The following is a 16,074-nucleotide window of genomic DNA, read 5'->3' as shown; positions in this document are numbered from 1 at the left end:
GAGAAACCAAAATCATCTGAAGTCGTAACTAGGGGCGCTTTCTTTCTTTTAAGCGGCCAAAATGGTCATAAAATTATTTTGAATTGAATTGAAACGGACTATTTCGTTAAGAATATACCGCTGAAAGTACTTTCTTCGTGCTAGGCAGATGTTTCTTAAATACTTGATATGTTGCGAGAGTTGAGAGAAGCTCTGGCCGTGTTTACCGTATAAAGGAAAACGCCGTAGGGCTCTGGGCTAAAGTTTTCTCATCTGGCTATTCAAAACATAAACAAGAACTAAAACTAACGATTTTATTAACACCATAATAAAAGATGAAAGTTTGCAAATAAATCATCAAGTAATTTTCCAGTTCGCATTTTTTCTATATATTTTTCGCCGCAATGGGGTCACAATTAGCGCCCGCAATATAAAAGCATACAAAGCATTTGGTTACTCACAACCTGGTCTCGTTCTGAAAATTAATATTTGTTTTATTCGCTAGAAGAGAAAGCTGTAGTTTGTAACGACAATTGTCCACTGCAAACCACATAATATTCTGTATCGTTTGTACGCATGTAATTATAAATTGTCAGTATGACAGTATAGCGTTGTGTCATTCATTCCTTGGCTGCTTCTTTCTCGACGTTAAAAGGTTCTTCAACTGGGATAACACCGCTATCTTCGATAACACAGTCCTTCTTCGGTTTACTCTGATCAGCATCCACATTTTCTACCTTTCTTACAACATCCTATGAAAAACGATATTAATCTTATTAATATTATTAGTAGAGATCTGATCACGTTAGCGAAATTTCTCCCACTCGTGAAGGCTCATACTGTCAGCGGGTGTCTTATGAAAAAGTGAGATCATCAGGTGAAATGCAAAACTGTAATTTCTTCGCGCTTTGTGAAGTAAGCCTGCTCTACTGAGACAAGCGCAGATACACGCATAGGAGCTAACAACGGTTAAAGAGAATCCTCAATTTAGGAAAACCAAGGTTGCTCTAAGTTATACCGAACAAACAGGTAATTTTAGAGGGAATGACAACAATCCGATGGATAGCGCTATCGGCTATCCAGCTTTCTAACCGGTTCCTTATCTTTACGTACCATTCCTTCCAATACTTTTCCAAACACAACATGTTTCCCATTTAACCATGGCGTCTTGACAGTGGTGATGAAAAATTGGGAGCCATTCGTATCTTTACCAGCATTGGCCATACTCAACCATCCAGCACCATAGTGACTGATTTTAAAATTCTCATCGGGAAACTTCTCTCCGTAGATACTTTTACCTGTAATACAAAAATTAGGTGGATACGTGAGTCAGGGCGTAATATATAATCAAAGAGACAGATAAATTTCATTTTCGCTCGGTCAGAATCAGATTTTGACCGCTCGCTATGATATACATAGCTACGTAATTTTCACAAATTAGCATGACCAAATCGGGGACGTGTGGGCTATGGCGACGCTTATCAAATACAACAACTAGCTGTTAATAGATGGGTCAATTTGGGTGAGTACCATTTTAAACGTGGTCGGCCAAAGACGTTTAAAACATTGGGTCTGTTAAATTGTCGTTATCTTAATCCCGGGAAAATTAATAGCTATTTCACGGTACCAGTGGCGTATATATCGACTCTTTTTCGTACTGTATGTAAAACAAAATAAAACTGCGTTCCTAACACAAGCGGCTGTTTTCATGTCACCTCCGCGTCGTGGATTTGGCGCATCTTAAACTCACCATTGACAAGGCAAGAACGATTATGAAAATGTTGTCATTTCTTTAATACAATTAACTTCCAGAAAACGTTAAAATTAGCTCAGCTCTACATTTTCATTTTCTACACTAGATATTATGTGGATTTTGTTTTTCGCCTACCTCCGGTGCCATCACCTTTGGTAAAATCGCCTCCTAATTGAGAGAAAAAAACACATTGATTCTCCAAGTTCTAATGTACAGCTCTCATCCATATTTGGCAACTATTGCTATGCAACTCGATACACATTATTTGGCAACTACAGCTATTGCTATGCAACTTGATACACATTAGACATTACTGTACCTTGTATCATGAAGTCCTTTATCACTCGATGAAATTTACTGCCTTTGTATCCAAATCCTTTCTGCATATTTAATTAAAAAAGAAGAAAAAAGTTATTGCACAGCCATCTTGAAAGAAATTCTATCCACATTTAAATAATTTGCACAATATGTGATTAGATTTAGAAGAATTTGCACATGTGATTAAATTGGAAATGATACATACAGGACAAACAGGTCTTAGTGCTTAAACGTCTGAACTATTTTTTTCAGATACCTTATGAATCTACTAAGATATTCAATAATAAGTAATATATACATGAAATACATTTGCAAACCTCATGTGTTGCTAAGCCTACAAAGTTTTTGACAGTCTTTGGAACAGTGCCACCAAACAAACCAATCACAATTCGACCTGCTTTTTCACCACCAATAGTGATATCAAAAAACACCTGCAACATGAAAGGAAAATTTCTCCTCAACTTATATTCATAACAGTTGAGTGACATCACTAAATTATTTCAATTGTGTCAAAGGGCCAGCAGTGCATATACCAGAAGCTTCATTTAGGAAACATGTACATTGTTCAGAGTGCAAATGAAATGGGGCTTAATTCAAATGAGCACAGTTACCCAAGATTTAATTAATTAACAAATAGGGAGATTATTTTGAAGTATTATTTTAAGTCCTTTTGAAACAAAACAAGCACATGCTATTGTTAGGATAACAACATGACCAACAGGATCATGCTGCTTACAGATCACTTCAATACCTCAGTTATTTTATGCTTTGTTTAACTTGGGCTTAGTAAACAGCCCCAGCATTACATTGATTCAAACTTATTGGAAAATTAGGTTGATATATATACAACTATAAAATGGTTGTTTTATATTCTAGAGATTTTAAATTTTAAAAAAATTATTATTCGGTTAAACCATGGTGGAAGGTATTAGTGTTTGACGTATACCAACCCCCCCCCCAATCTAGATCTATGTTTTTATGTTTCAAAACCATATCATGCCAAATGAACAATATTATTGTCCTGGAGAAGAAAATATATTAAGAACTTACTGACTGAGAGTGAGGTCTGTACGGTAAAATATCAAACCGAGGTCGTGCCGTATTGACCGAGCGATAGCGAGGTCAATACACCAAGACCGAGGTTTGATATTTTACCGTACAGACCGAACAGTCGAAGTTAGTAAGTTTTTTATTATGTGCCATATTTCATTCAGACATTGTAATGATTAATTCTTGTTTTCACAGGGCAATAAGAATTGCGTATTGCCCGTGGGCAATACGGGGAAATCCGGACCTGTCAGCAGCCAATCAAATTGCAGAATTAACCAAAACAAGCGCTTGCCATATAATAAATAGTATTATGACCTTGGTAGCTACAAGGCAGTTACCGCTGGGTACCATTAGCCTCCTGTTCATACAGAATAACATTAATAAAAATACTGGATCTGGTAATTTGAATTAATGCTTGCAGCTATTAAAATCTGTATAACTCTCGATCTCTTTAGGGAAAAATGCTCATATTACCCAGGCTAGAGTGCTGATCGGACAAGATTTTAGTTAAATACCTACATTAATTGTAAAATATATCAATTATAAGAGTTGGATCTCCATTTTCGAGACCCTGGGCTAGTTGCCTTCAGGAGCCATGACCTAGCTTTATAGCATTTTTTAAAACTCTCAAAATCCTACCTTGTCTGTTACTTTCGGACCTTTGGCTGCTGAAGCAGTTTTAGCACGAGACAGGAGAAATATAATACATGTAATAGCGGCGGACAATACAATAATAACCTTCATTTTTGAATTCATATAAAACTACTACCAATTTCTTATTCTGTTTAATACGACAACCCCCCTGATAGCAATAAGAAATTACAGAATCCCCTCCTGGAACAGGCTGGACTTGGCCAAAGATTGCAGGCTTGCAGTCATGAAACAGGTGGTGTGCGACACAGACCACGTGGTCGAATTGCGCCAATCAGCGTTAGCTTCTGCAGAAGACAAAATCTTGAGCTTGCCACTAGGGAAAAAGTATCGCACAAAAAAGAGTCTTTTTACAGTACAAAACATTGTTAAATTAGAAATCTCTCTTTGGGAACGGAAGGATGTGACATTTTCATGCAATTATCCATATATACCGCCGGTAAGTTCATTTGTATAAATGTTTTATTCATGATTTATGCAAACGTGCGTTTGTTTATGTCTTGTGAGCTCGCTTTCGTAAGCTCTTCAAACTTTAAAAATTTTTCACTTATTCCTAATGGTTAAAGCTTTATATATGAATAATTCAACAGAGAAAGACATAATAAATCAAAATATTACGGAGTACCAGGGGGTACCTCGTCGCGTTTAGTGTATATTCGCGTTTCTTTTCACCCTAGTTTTAAGCCCTTCGCAGTACTTTGACACGCCATTTTGTAATTATTAATATTTCAGGTGATGGCAATGCGTAAACGAAAAGTTCCATATTCGCCAGGAAATACGCCGGGAAAACCCGCACAAAAGGAAACAAGAACTTCTCATGATGGTTTTTACGTTTAAAAGCAAGCGAAGTCTGCTGTTTAGCCCAGGAAAAGATATGCCAGTCTATAAATCAGAGGTATCTTATATTTTTCAAATACTTTGATACGTTGTTCATAGAGTCTACAATGAAGTATTTCGTTAGTTTTTTTGTTTGCAACTGGTATATTAGAGCTTCATCAATTTGACAACCTGTCTTTATTAATTAGATAACAGCTACATCAGCACCATGGTCTGACAAAGAACTCTCAGCTTTTGTTCAGTTCGTGGCACTATACCATGATTCCTCTAAGTCTGTTTGGCCAACACATAAAGATATGGTATTTTGGGGAAAATTTGCTGCTGCTATTGCAGAATCAACTGGTTTACCATCAAGATCAGGTAGAATGTGTTCCTATAAGTCGTTATATACATTATTATTCATGAATCAAATTTGAAGGCAATGTGGAAATAATGCAAAACTATGCCTGAAAACAGGTCTAAATTCGGACACCTGGATGCTCTCATTCGTGAACATGATAACATTTTGATTGACATTTTTACTGTATTTTCTAGTATTAAATATAATTTAATTCCATTCTAAAATGTTTTTCTCATGACAATCTCAAATAGTCTGGATGATCAATTGTCTTCTTAACAGTGGATAGTGTTGAAAGTAGCTGGTGTTGGTAATAGTAATTAGCATGTGTTTGAAAAGGTTTGGTGTATTTATACAACCTTGCCATGTGCTGCTCATTGTTTGAATAAGCCCCTTACTTAAGAAATAGAAAACATTTTCCGTGTTTCTATACAGTTATAGAAACACGCGTGGGAGTTTGGGAGAACGAGAAATAATCAGTGGGAAAACGAGCCCGTAGGGCGAGTTTTTCCACGTTATTTCGAGTTCTCCCAAACTCCCACAAGTGTTTCTATAACTGTATAGAAACACAGGAAAAACGTTTTCTATTTCTTTTATAATATAACTCGATAAAAAGATTTTGTACAAATTTTAAAATTCGATTCAATTACAAATTCTCATTACATCGCTTTGCTTGTCAAGTTCGGCGGGAAAATTCCCGTGTTTCTATACAGTTATAGAAACACGCTTCTCGACCAATCAGCACGCGCGTACTATAAACGTTATATTATAATGTTAATTGGAAGTACAGTGTAGTTCAACTAAAATAAAAGTTTATAAAACTTTTTTTTTAGAAACCGCTTGTCGATCCAAGATTTTTAAATTCTTCAAGCAGAAATTCAAAACTATTGATGAAGCAGAGGAACATTTCAACATCCAATACTTTGACAATGATGTCCCACTCAGAATACCTACAGAAGACACGAATACATCCACTCCGATTTCTGCCTCACAGTATTATCACTCATCAGCAAACTTTTCACCAGTATTTAAACATAGTCCCTTCACCGAAAAGCATTCAAATGTGAACTCAAGAGGACAAGCAATGAAGTTGATTTGTGAAATGTTTTCTGACCTCACAAAAGTCCAAAGAGCACAGCTCACAACATGTTTATATAACCAATTCCTAATAGATGAAAACATCCCTCAGTCATTTGTTCCTAAAGATTTTCTCCACATTTCAATTTCAGCCATGGGTAATCTTTCTCCTTCGACACTCCTTAAATAATAAAATGAAACAGATTATAACAAATGAATGAGTAAATGTTTAGAGTATGCTCAAGGGTGTGTCATAAATGACAGATTTAAACAGCTATGGTCCAGTTAATAGTCAATTAATATATTGGAGTGAGATTTCAACATTTCATAGAAGTTTCTTGTCATGCCAGGTATTAATGCTGTGTATAAATGTCAGGTATTAAATAATTATAGCAGGTATACTTCAATGGTGACAGGTATTCATGCCAGGTATTCATACAAGAAACGCTTAAAAAATCTCTGCACTAGAAAACTTCGAAATTCCCCCTGGCCCTCCTGAACAAAAATGCTCTCCTGAACTTACATTAATAAGCCCAGATATCAAATCTTGCCCAACAGAAACACCCATCTTAAAATGCTTCCTGGCTTCATTGTGTAAACCTCTGTTCCATAGCTCTAGTCCGATACGAAGATTTTCGTTGCGAACTCTAAAAATATATTCGATAAATTAGGGTATACAATATAGAGTATATAAAACCTAGTCTCCAGAGTCACAAGTCGTATTTCCACATAATGTACTGTGATTTTTACCTTTCTCTTTCTGTATTTACAACTTTCAGAGGAAATTTTCTTCCGTCGAACACGAGTAGTGGCGTTATATTATGGTCATTCAATATATTTACAAATAATAAACAGGAGTTGATACATCTGCAAGTTGAAAATCAAAACATACATTTATCGAGGATGGCATTTCATACTCAATTTACATAAATTTACATTTATAACGGATTATTTACCTGGTTAAATCTCCTCTTTTAAGCGCAATGTCTTCACAGTGAATACTGATAGATTTGTGAAGCCAGCAGTGAATATCAACCGCAGCGACTTTCCCATAAAACTCTCGAAGATGAATTTTCTTTGATGTTAAAATCGGTAAAAGCCCAGAAATACCCATACCGGTATCTATTTTGTCTTGTCATGTGTTCGTGTCAACGATCAAATGCGTTCTAATGAATTTTTTTTATTTGACCCGATATGCTTTGCGGTCTGTGTCGCACACCACCTGGTCATGAAATAAAGCAAGGTCATACAATGGAAAGCTTATCATTCATATTTGTAACAAAAACTTGGCAATGCTTACCTATGCTTACGTGTCCCTTGCAGGTCCTTCCTCGCTTCTGATTGGTCCACGCATGCTCTATATAGGAAAGCCTGACATGTGTTCAAGTCCTCTGTTGTCCTCTGTACTCTTTGTTGCAATAGAAGATGGTGTCTGAAAAATTGGTTTTAGTTTTTCTCACGGTTTTTGCTAGCGCATTAGCCGATAAAGTCCCTGCCACCGTAACCAAACAGTGCTTCTTCGATATTACGATAGGAGGAGTGAAATCTGGGCGAATCGTTGTTGGTTTATTCGGAGATGTTGTTCCAAAAACTGTCGATAATTTCCACCAGCTCTGTACACATCAGGTATTTTGATAGCTTTGCACCGTTCATCCTTTCTATAGATTCATCTATATAAATGCTGATTATACCAAGATTATAACAAGAATCTAGTACTATTTATATGCTGGGATAAACTGTTCTAGTATTTATGTAAATATGGTTTAAATTGTTCCCCATTTATAGTACTTATAAGCTCTTTAACAAAATATACAACTTGCATATATATAGATCAAAAGTAGCCTACTGCATTAATAATAAACGTTTTGGCAAAGAAACCTCAAACAGTTTTGTTTGCAACATAACACTACTTGTTGAATTATGCTTATAACCCTGTCAACTTTGTTATTATAAGCCTCATTTTGTTTCCCTGTATATGGGTTGAAAGATTGAAAATTACTTAATTTTTATTTGCTTTTCATTAAAGCAAGACATTAGTCCTAATGTCCACGTTGTCTTTCAAATTTCAATGTCCCTATTGTACTATTGCACTGTTTTACTTTTGGAGTAAAATACTGTGCAACCCCCAAGTGCAGCTAGCAGAGTTCTACATATTATGCACCTTGCTATTAACCATAAGTTGATTCAATGATTATTTTTAAAATATTAGAAAGGATATGGTTACAAGGGAAGCATTTTCCACAGAGTTATTAAGGATTTCATGATCCAGGGTATGTATACCTAAATGATTAAACTTTTTAAAACATTGAAATATTTGTACATTACAACTGGATGGGTGTGCATGTATATGACACACATGATCCCCAATTATGTACAATTATGTTAAAATACTTTGTTATTAGTAAAAAAATACTGCATCAAATTCAACTACATATGTTCATCAAATATGCAATGCATGCTGGAATATTTCTGAATATGTATGTTTATTCTTGCTTAAAATAAGCCACTTTCAAACATCTAAATTCTTGAAATTTTAAAATTGTTCTCGCTCAGCTCTAACCATTGGCATTGCCTTGAAATCCATCAACTTATATATATTGAAATAAATAAAACTAAAGTTGTATGAAACTTAAAATACTCTTTGAGTCAATTTCAGCAAAATAATTCTTGTGCTAAAATGTCCTCTGGAGCCTCTTTTCTGAAGGGAATGTAACTGCATGCTGAAATCCATTATTTAGGCAGATTTGTGCAAGGAAAAAATGATTATCAGGACAAGTGTGTAGACTAGATCTCTACTCTATAATTTGCATGCATGTGAAAATTTTCATGTGAATTTGGTAGCTATTTAAGAATATATCTTCTTTCAGGTGGTGATTTTACCAACAAAGATGGAACAGGAAGTATTTAAAACAATATTAGTTTTCTTTCAATTTGTATTTAGGGGTTTTGTTTGACTGCATCTATAATGTATCGGTTATTCATATTTTAAAAACAGTAGCACTCGATATACCACCAGCTCCACTCACTCCACCGTACAGCAGTTGGAAGAATTTAATATTTGTTTATATTATGGACTGTATACTAATCATTGAATGCCTCTTTTACAATGCCAAAAATAAATTACCAAGTTTCCTGCAAATCTATTTTTTCAAGGTAAGAGTATCTATGGAGATCGTTTTGCTGATGAAAACTTTAAACTGACTCACTATGGTGCTGGATGGTTGAGTATGGCCAATGCTGGTAAAGATACGAATGGTTCTCAATTCTTTATCACCACTGTAAAGACACCATGGTTAGATGGACGTCATGTTGTGTTTGGTAAAGTGGTCCAAGGGATGGTAAGAAATTTTAATCTTGGTAACCTGCAAACAGATTGCTTTTGAAAGAATACCAAATAGTCATTCGAGCAGGATTGCGTCATCTATACACAAGGGATGTTAGGCGAAAACTTCGCTAAACTTTTCACCACTTCCTAACTACGCAATTCTTAATTAAGTGCCTATTTTTTAATAAAATTACCCCAGTGGGTTTAACCCGTTTTGATATCCCACGCGCACAAAGGTCATTAAATTCCTCGTGCATGATATCTTAAGCCATGCGCACACGACGCGATTTTTGTCGTACGGTTTTAGTCGGCCGATTTTAATCGACAAATATCAAACTGCTTTGAATTCAATTGCAGTCTGCCGACTACAATAGCTTAAAAGTATTCAGTCGACCGACTAAAAACGTACGACAAAAATCGCGTCGTGTAAATATCCTATATGTAAAAAATTATGTTGGTTATTCAACGTTCCAAACGAGGTTTTTTTTCTCTCAGGATGTCGTAAGAAAGATTGAGAACAGTAAGACTGGAGCAAACGACCGACCAACAAAAGAAGTGGTTATTGCTGATTCCGGTGACTTGCCCATCGAGAAGCCTTACGAAGTTGCGAAAGACGCCGTCCAAGAATAGTTACATTTCTCGCTGTACGTCATACACCAATTGTTTGTAACGTCACAAGCGAGTTTTGTTAGTAAATATTTGAATTCTTTTTTTTGTTAATGATTTTGTGGGAATTACTGCATGTAGTAGCTATGTTATCTTTACCCAGAAACATGGTACCTTTTATATGAATCGATTGCCCTCCATATGAAATGTTCGATTAACACCCTACTCATATACACTAGGTTTTACTCATTTTAGATTACTATATGTAAACTACACGGTTATTAGTAGTTAGTGCTACCCCCGTACCCCGTCTTTACTGAGCAAAAATTGCAAGTGTTGATTGCCTTTGGAGGGAACTGAACACTCTCCTCAGGCCTACCTCGCTTTTACCCCTATTCAAAATGATAACGGAAGTGATAAACCAGCTTTTAGGCTATGTGCACACGATGGAGCGTTGTTTTGGAGGGTTCTGAAAATCGTTTTTGTTTATTTTATCGTCATGGCGCCTTTCCCACACGATCCGAAGGACAATATGCTGAATATGTTAAATTAAGTTTAATTTCCATTGTAAATCGGTGTTTGAAACGAAAATGAAAACGCTCGAAACGTTACCGTGTGCGCGTAGTGTAAGTACTTTACTCTTCGACATAAAGGTCCGTTTCATACGCCGTATTTCACATGCGCCGAATACGGTAAAGGTAATGACACAGTAACCCAATTTCCTGCGTAAATGCTTAAAATCTTGTATGAATGACGATATTGTAAAGCTTCAATCAATCGACAATGTTTGAAAAGACGTTTACCAAGAAATATTTCAGGCACTTGCCGAGCCTGAGCAGTTGGTCACAAATAACCGCATATTTAATTACTATATGCCACCTAGTTCTCAGCTCTATTCAGTTCACTGGCTCTGTTTTACTTAATTATCTGCAGAGTGATTCAGGGAACAATGAGAATAGCCAAACAGTAAAATTAATTCGTTTACATTTTCAGCGACCCAAGCAGAATACATAAAATTTAATTTATCGACTTCCGGTAAAAAAGCTCATTGTTTACCATTTCACATGAAGTATTGAACGTTCAGCCTCCTTGTTGATTTAAGGCATTTTCTTTTATGCCAGCGCGGGCAAGGCGCGCTTTGTTTTGTGAACCCTACAAGCCCTCTTGGGCAGGTCTTCAGGAGGCCCGACATAATAAACGAGACGTAAGACAGCATTTGCTCAACTTCCATTCAAAGTATTTACACAAGTTGTAAACTTATGACGCTATATGTTTTGAACAGACACTGAAATATTTTGTATACAGTACTTGGTGCCCCACATTTTTTTATCAATGCTACCTGTCACTGTAGTACAAAATGGCATTGTTTTATAGCCTGGTACCAGACCTCTTGATTCTTCATTTTAATTAAACTCTGAATAACCGATTAAAAACATCTGCAATGAAATGACTAAAAATGGCAAAAATCCACCTAAAAAGCTACATCTTCATCGTCGTTTCGTTATGTCATATCAATCCAGCTGAGAGTCAAAGCGGTCATCAGGCGACATTGGTAACAAGAAAGGTTTTCTTTGATTTGTTAATAGGAGGCAGACCTGCAGGTCGGATTATCTTTGGATTGTTCGGGGTAACAGCTCCCAAAACGGTTACAAATTTCGTTTCGTTGAGTGACCACGAGGTAGGATGTCTAGGACTCATAAATGGGCAAAAACACATGCATGTATCCAATGTTCAAGCATGATTTCCATCACTTGCTTGGTCCCGGTTGATCTTTGCGGCAAAGAATTGTTGTTACTACATGCAACAATATCATAGTTTTTATACATTATTTGATGATATAAAGGAACATTAAAAACAGATTTACCTCGAGACATCATTACAATGTATCGTTAGCATTTAATTGTAAGCACGGGAAAATGATGCTAATGGCCTATTCACGGCCAATTTTTGTCGAATGCAATTCACTTCTGACGTATGGAGTATATGTCCTGTTATTGGCGAATACTGGCTTTGATTTACTGCCCATGAAAATTTCGTGTCAATACACTAAAAAACATACCTCAGAAGTGAACTGGATCCAACAAAATTGGATCGTGTATAAAGCCCATATATATCTTCAAGGCGCTGAAAGTTACGCGATGCAAATTTTCATGAAACTTGCCTCCAAATGCCGTTTACGGCGAGAGTTTCACAAAGTTAGCGTCAGCTCCACTTTGTGCGACGCTTCATGCAACTTGTCACTTCCAGCCAAGAATTTATCCACGTACGCTAAGGTATTGCAAGACAAGTTGCTTGAATTACGTCGTGTGCCAGCGCCTTTATTATGCAACCCCCACACGCCTTTCTAATAATCCAATGTTCAACTGCATTTGGCGATTAGTAGAGAGAATATTGCTCTAGATCAATGTATAGTCCCCCAGGATTCGGGTAAATTCGGTTAATTGTTGCCATGACGTATGGGTACATTATAGCACATTCTGGTTTCATATATTTCTGATTGTATAATTATACTACATAATTGAAAACACGGCCTTAAACCTACAGCTAGTTCTCGTTTATCACCATGACATGCAGTATTTAATTATAAGGTAGTGAAGAATTTTAAACAAATCCACGGTTAAGAATGAGAATCGAAGGAAAATTTTTGGTTCGATCGTAACTCCTTGCTTTTACGCATTTTTAGGAATATACCTTTGACAGCCATGAATTCCGATTATACTCTGGGTGGCAAAATTTGTATAATAAGGACAAGTGTCACATATTTATCATTAAATTAAAAGTAAAGTGATTATTTTATGGTTTTAGTTTGGCTATGGATATAAAGGATCAATATTTCACAGATCTGTTAGGAATTTCATGATTCAAGGTAAGCCATCTTAATTTACTGAATTCGAAATAATGTTGCAATTACCGTAAACGTTTTGAAGCAAGATGATGCCGTATTTTCCTGGACTATAATCGTTGATTCTGTAATGGCCGCTGACTTGCCTTGCGTTGTGTTTAGCTGTGATCGTGAGCAGAGACTACTACCATATTGTATCTCTTTTTATCCTATAGGTGGAGATTTTACAAACGGAGACGGAACTGGAGGTAATAATGACATGTCATCAATGGACGACTTGCACAATAGACCAACTTTTGATCCAGGCGGGAAAAAAAAGGAATTTCCGAAAAGAACAGATATAAATTTGTAAAACGGGCAGGTTTGGCTGCGGTATATTGTAAACAGTACCGAAGATATAGCCAAACGAATTTTGTATACTTTTGTATTATGACCGGAAGTGTGCATGTAATTAAATTAGTTACATGGTTCCACCAGTAATACCAAAGTATGACAAAAATTGCCTACTTCGCATATATATAGCTATATAATTTCCGCAATACTTGACATTTTGCAGCAAAACTTGGTAATTATACTAATTCCAGCATGCTATTTTCAGCTATGGTGACTCTTTCCTTTCTAGTTACCTAGCTAGATCACAATTGGTCTATTATGCAAGCGGCCATTAGGTATTCAGTATTTGCTCATGTTTGCTCATTACTACGCTTGTAAAGTCTATGAAAGTTCATAGCATCAAAATGCTTGAACGTTGCGAATAGTGCAACAAATGCGGTTTCTTTCCAAGAAATCGAACTATAAGTCAAAGCGGCTAAGAAATCTAACTCCTGAGATCCTGAAATGTAGTATTTTTGCCACTAAAAAAATGGAAGCCGATCTTTATTTATCAGTTACCCTGTGTCAGCTTGATTGCTTCTTTGTCTTTAATTTCTAGGCGAGCTTTCATATCTGATAACCATGCATGCATTTTGAATTTCGTTAAATTTATACAAAATTGGTATTGATCTGAAAACCAAACATTGCAGTTTGCCTACATTTCAGTTTACTTTTTTCGATATTTACCAGCCATTTTCATCAGCTAGTCATTTCCCAATCAAGCAGGGTATTGGGTCTAGTCGCAAACCGCAAAGCATCTATGGACTGTTTGGTGGGAAAAACTTCAGACTTATATTTCCTCAAAACAGTCCAATGATTTTTTGCAGTTCGCGACTAGACCCAGTACCCTGCCCGACTGGGAAATGGCTAATTACTCTGGAACACAAAGGAAAACGAGAATATGATGTTGACATGATCTCTTTTTATCTAAAAGGTAAAAGTATCTACGGGAAATATTTCGCAGACGAAAATTTCATCATTAAACATTATGGAAGTGGTTGGTTATGTATGGCAAACGCCGGTAAAGACACAAACGGTTCACAGTTTTATATAACACTTGCAAGAACTGCTTGGCTTGATGGTCATCACACATGCTTTGGAAAAGTTCTTAAAGGAATGGTATGCATAGGTCTTTTAAGTATTGATCTCTCCATCACTGGAACAAAGTGTGGTAATATAGCAATAGCTAATTATTATGGAGTCTATAATGTGCGTAAAAAAGAGATTTTATATTTCGACTGATTCGTATGAGAACATAGCGGTTGAAGTTTGAAGATTGTGTATTTAGGCGGGCCAGATCCCCTCCATGAAAGAAGAGACATGCGCATCTGCACATGAACACCGCCATTTTGCAATCCCTCTATTTCGCCCATGCGCATCTGCCCATGAGCAACGTCATTTTGCTTTGGGGGTTAATTCCGCACTTGTCTCAATAATTGTAACTCTTTGGGCGCGTGACCTTATAAAAAGCCGCCACCACACAAAAGTATTTGATAACTTTGAATCTTTCCATTAGGCGAATTTATTCGCGCGAACAGATAAAAATTTAAAATAGGAAGTGATTCTACTTATTTGCGGCGAATTTTTTCGCAAACCAATCAAATCACCGGATTTCAGATATCGCTTTCCGTCGCGCGAATAAATTCGTGTGTGAAACGGGCTACATTTGGATTACTGTTCAAATTTATTTACTTAAGTTTTTGCCCTGAAAGTCTAATTAATATATGGGGCAATTTTTCGAATCCTGGTATAAACTATAAAACGTCACACTGGGCCCCACGAAAGATTACTCCGTCCCTGCATGGGTAATGCATGTGATATTTTTAGGAACTATGAAATTAATTATATGCACGGTATTCGAAAGAACATTTAGAACGTAGTCGTGAGGGAAAATAATTTATCAATAATAATTTGTTTTTTCATTACATGCTATGGATGCATGGGACTTTCGTTTGTTTTTTTTAGGAAATTGTGAGGAAAATCGAGGAAATACCAACAGACAATCAAAGCCGGCCAAAATCCACAGTGAAAATCGTAAATTCCGGAATTCTTGCACTGGACAGGCCATTTGAAGTTCCGATGACAAATGCTTAAAAGCAAACAGTCACCGTATATTGTAGAGTGAATTAGGCAGAAAAATGTTTAGTCCGCTTTCAAAAATCATGTCAGTTACACTTGAACAGTTTGAATTTTTTAACAAACCTTGAAGTCTCATTAGATGATTTTTGCATCAATAGCTATAAGCTTCAATATTTAGAAATCGCACTTATTACTTATAATTTCAAGATAGACATTTAAACTAGTTCGTTTGGAACTCATCCTAATAACATAAACAACAAATCGAAAAGCATCCTGCAACGAAAAACGACCATGAAAATCGGGTCTCGGAACTGTTAATTTGCACCGAACGGTCAGTGGCTCTGCAAAGATCGCCACTTTGCCGAATTTTTCTCCAGTTGATCATACTGCAATTAGGACAAGAGCTATAAATACTTCAACACTGATAAAAGAGTAAAAAAGGAAGTGATATATAGGTCTTGTTTACAAATGCTTTGCTATGCATTGTTTGACCGGTTTAATGTCTATATTTTTGAAATGGTGGTTTTGAAATTTTCCACAAATAAATTTATGGATTCCCTGACAGGCTTTTCAGCAGAAAATACTATATCAATAAACGCCATTTTTAGGGTGGAAGTACTTGAGTTTTCCTTTGACTGCACCAAATTTCTCTGACGCAACACATTCGTAAATATTAGTGTCATTTTTCTGCGCATGCCCAATAACCAGAAACAAAAACGATTTTCCGACGAGATATCGGATCCGCCCGTTTGTCGAAAGTTGCAAAATTTGCCCATGTGTGTATATACCAGCCATTAATCATCGCGCCAGTCGGTAGAGGCGCATTTAAAGCGAACCGTGCCACCAAT

At 36.3% G+C, this 16,074-nt stretch overlaps 5 protein-coding genes across 5 annotated transcripts; 3 read left to right on the top strand and 2 right to left on the bottom strand.

Annotated features, from left to right (window-relative positions):
• Positions 1-279: 279 nt before the first annotated feature.
• On the bottom strand, positions 280-3,962 carry LOC114515632 (peptidyl-prolyl cis-trans isomerase B-like). The gene is made up of 6 exons (XM_028534924.1): positions 3,740-3,962; positions 2,368-2,481; positions 2,052-2,112; positions 1,868-1,900; positions 1,093-1,277; positions 280-731 (listed from the first exon to the last, which is right to left on the bottom strand). The coding sequence occupies exons 1-6, from the start codon at positions 3,854-3,856 to the stop codon at positions 600-602; spliced, it is 642 nt and encodes a 213-aa protein (XP_028390725.1). The 5' UTR covers positions 3,857-3,962; the 3' UTR covers positions 280-599.
• Positions 3,963-4,582: 620 nt separating this feature from the next.
• On the top strand, positions 4,583-6,366 carry LOC114515634. The gene is made up of 3 exons (XM_028534926.1): positions 4,583-4,646; positions 4,777-4,948; positions 5,759-6,366. Exons 1-3 carry the CDS (start codon positions 4,626-4,628, stop codon positions 6,190-6,192), a joined length of 627 nt encoding a protein of 208 aa, XP_028390727.1. The 5' UTR covers positions 4,583-4,625; the 3' UTR covers positions 6,193-6,366.
• LOC114515636 (exonuclease 1-like) lies at positions 6,097-7,427 on the bottom strand. The gene is made up of 5 exons (XM_028534928.1): positions 7,313-7,427; positions 6,959-7,224; positions 6,753-6,869; positions 6,526-6,649; positions 6,097-6,183 (listed from the first exon to the last, which is right to left on the bottom strand). Exons 2-5 carry the CDS (start codon positions 7,114-7,116, stop codon positions 6,151-6,153), a joined length of 432 nt encoding a protein of 143 aa, XP_028390729.1. The 5' UTR covers positions 7,117-7,224; positions 7,313-7,427; the 3' UTR covers positions 6,097-6,150.
• Positions 7,376-10,037, top strand: LOC114515635 (peptidyl-prolyl cis-trans isomerase B-like). The gene is made up of 5 exons (XM_028534927.1): positions 7,376-7,628; positions 8,212-8,272; positions 8,870-8,902; positions 9,156-9,340; positions 9,823-10,037. The coding sequence occupies exons 1-5, from the start codon at positions 7,428-7,430 to the stop codon at positions 9,955-9,957; spliced, it is 615 nt and encodes a 204-aa protein (XP_028390728.1). The 5' UTR covers positions 7,376-7,427; the 3' UTR covers positions 9,958-10,037.
• A 924-nt stretch (positions 10,038-10,961) lies between these two features.
• Positions 10,962-15,852, top strand: LOC114515633 (peptidyl-prolyl cis-trans isomerase B-like). Its single transcript, XM_028534925.1, has 5 exons — positions 10,962-11,611; positions 12,739-12,799; positions 12,991-13,023; positions 14,082-14,266; positions 15,113-15,852. The coding sequence occupies exons 1-5, from the start codon at positions 11,390-11,392 to the stop codon at positions 15,239-15,241; spliced, it is 630 nt and encodes a 209-aa protein (XP_028390726.1). The 5' UTR covers positions 10,962-11,389; the 3' UTR covers positions 15,242-15,852.
• The last annotated feature ends 222 nt before the right edge of the window (positions 15,853-16,074 follow it).

This window comes from Dendronephthya gigantea, unplaced genomic scaffold (genome assembly GCF_004324835.1).
Source record: "Dendronephthya gigantea isolate DGI-Jeju-01 unplaced genomic scaffold, DenGig_1.0 000004F, whole genome shotgun sequence".
Lineage (NCBI taxonomy): Eukaryota > Metazoa > Cnidaria > Anthozoa > Malacalcyonacea > Nephtheidae > Dendronephthya > Dendronephthya gigantea.
Note: the sequence above shows the minus strand (reverse complement) of the source record. Positions and strands in the feature narration are given on the sequence as shown.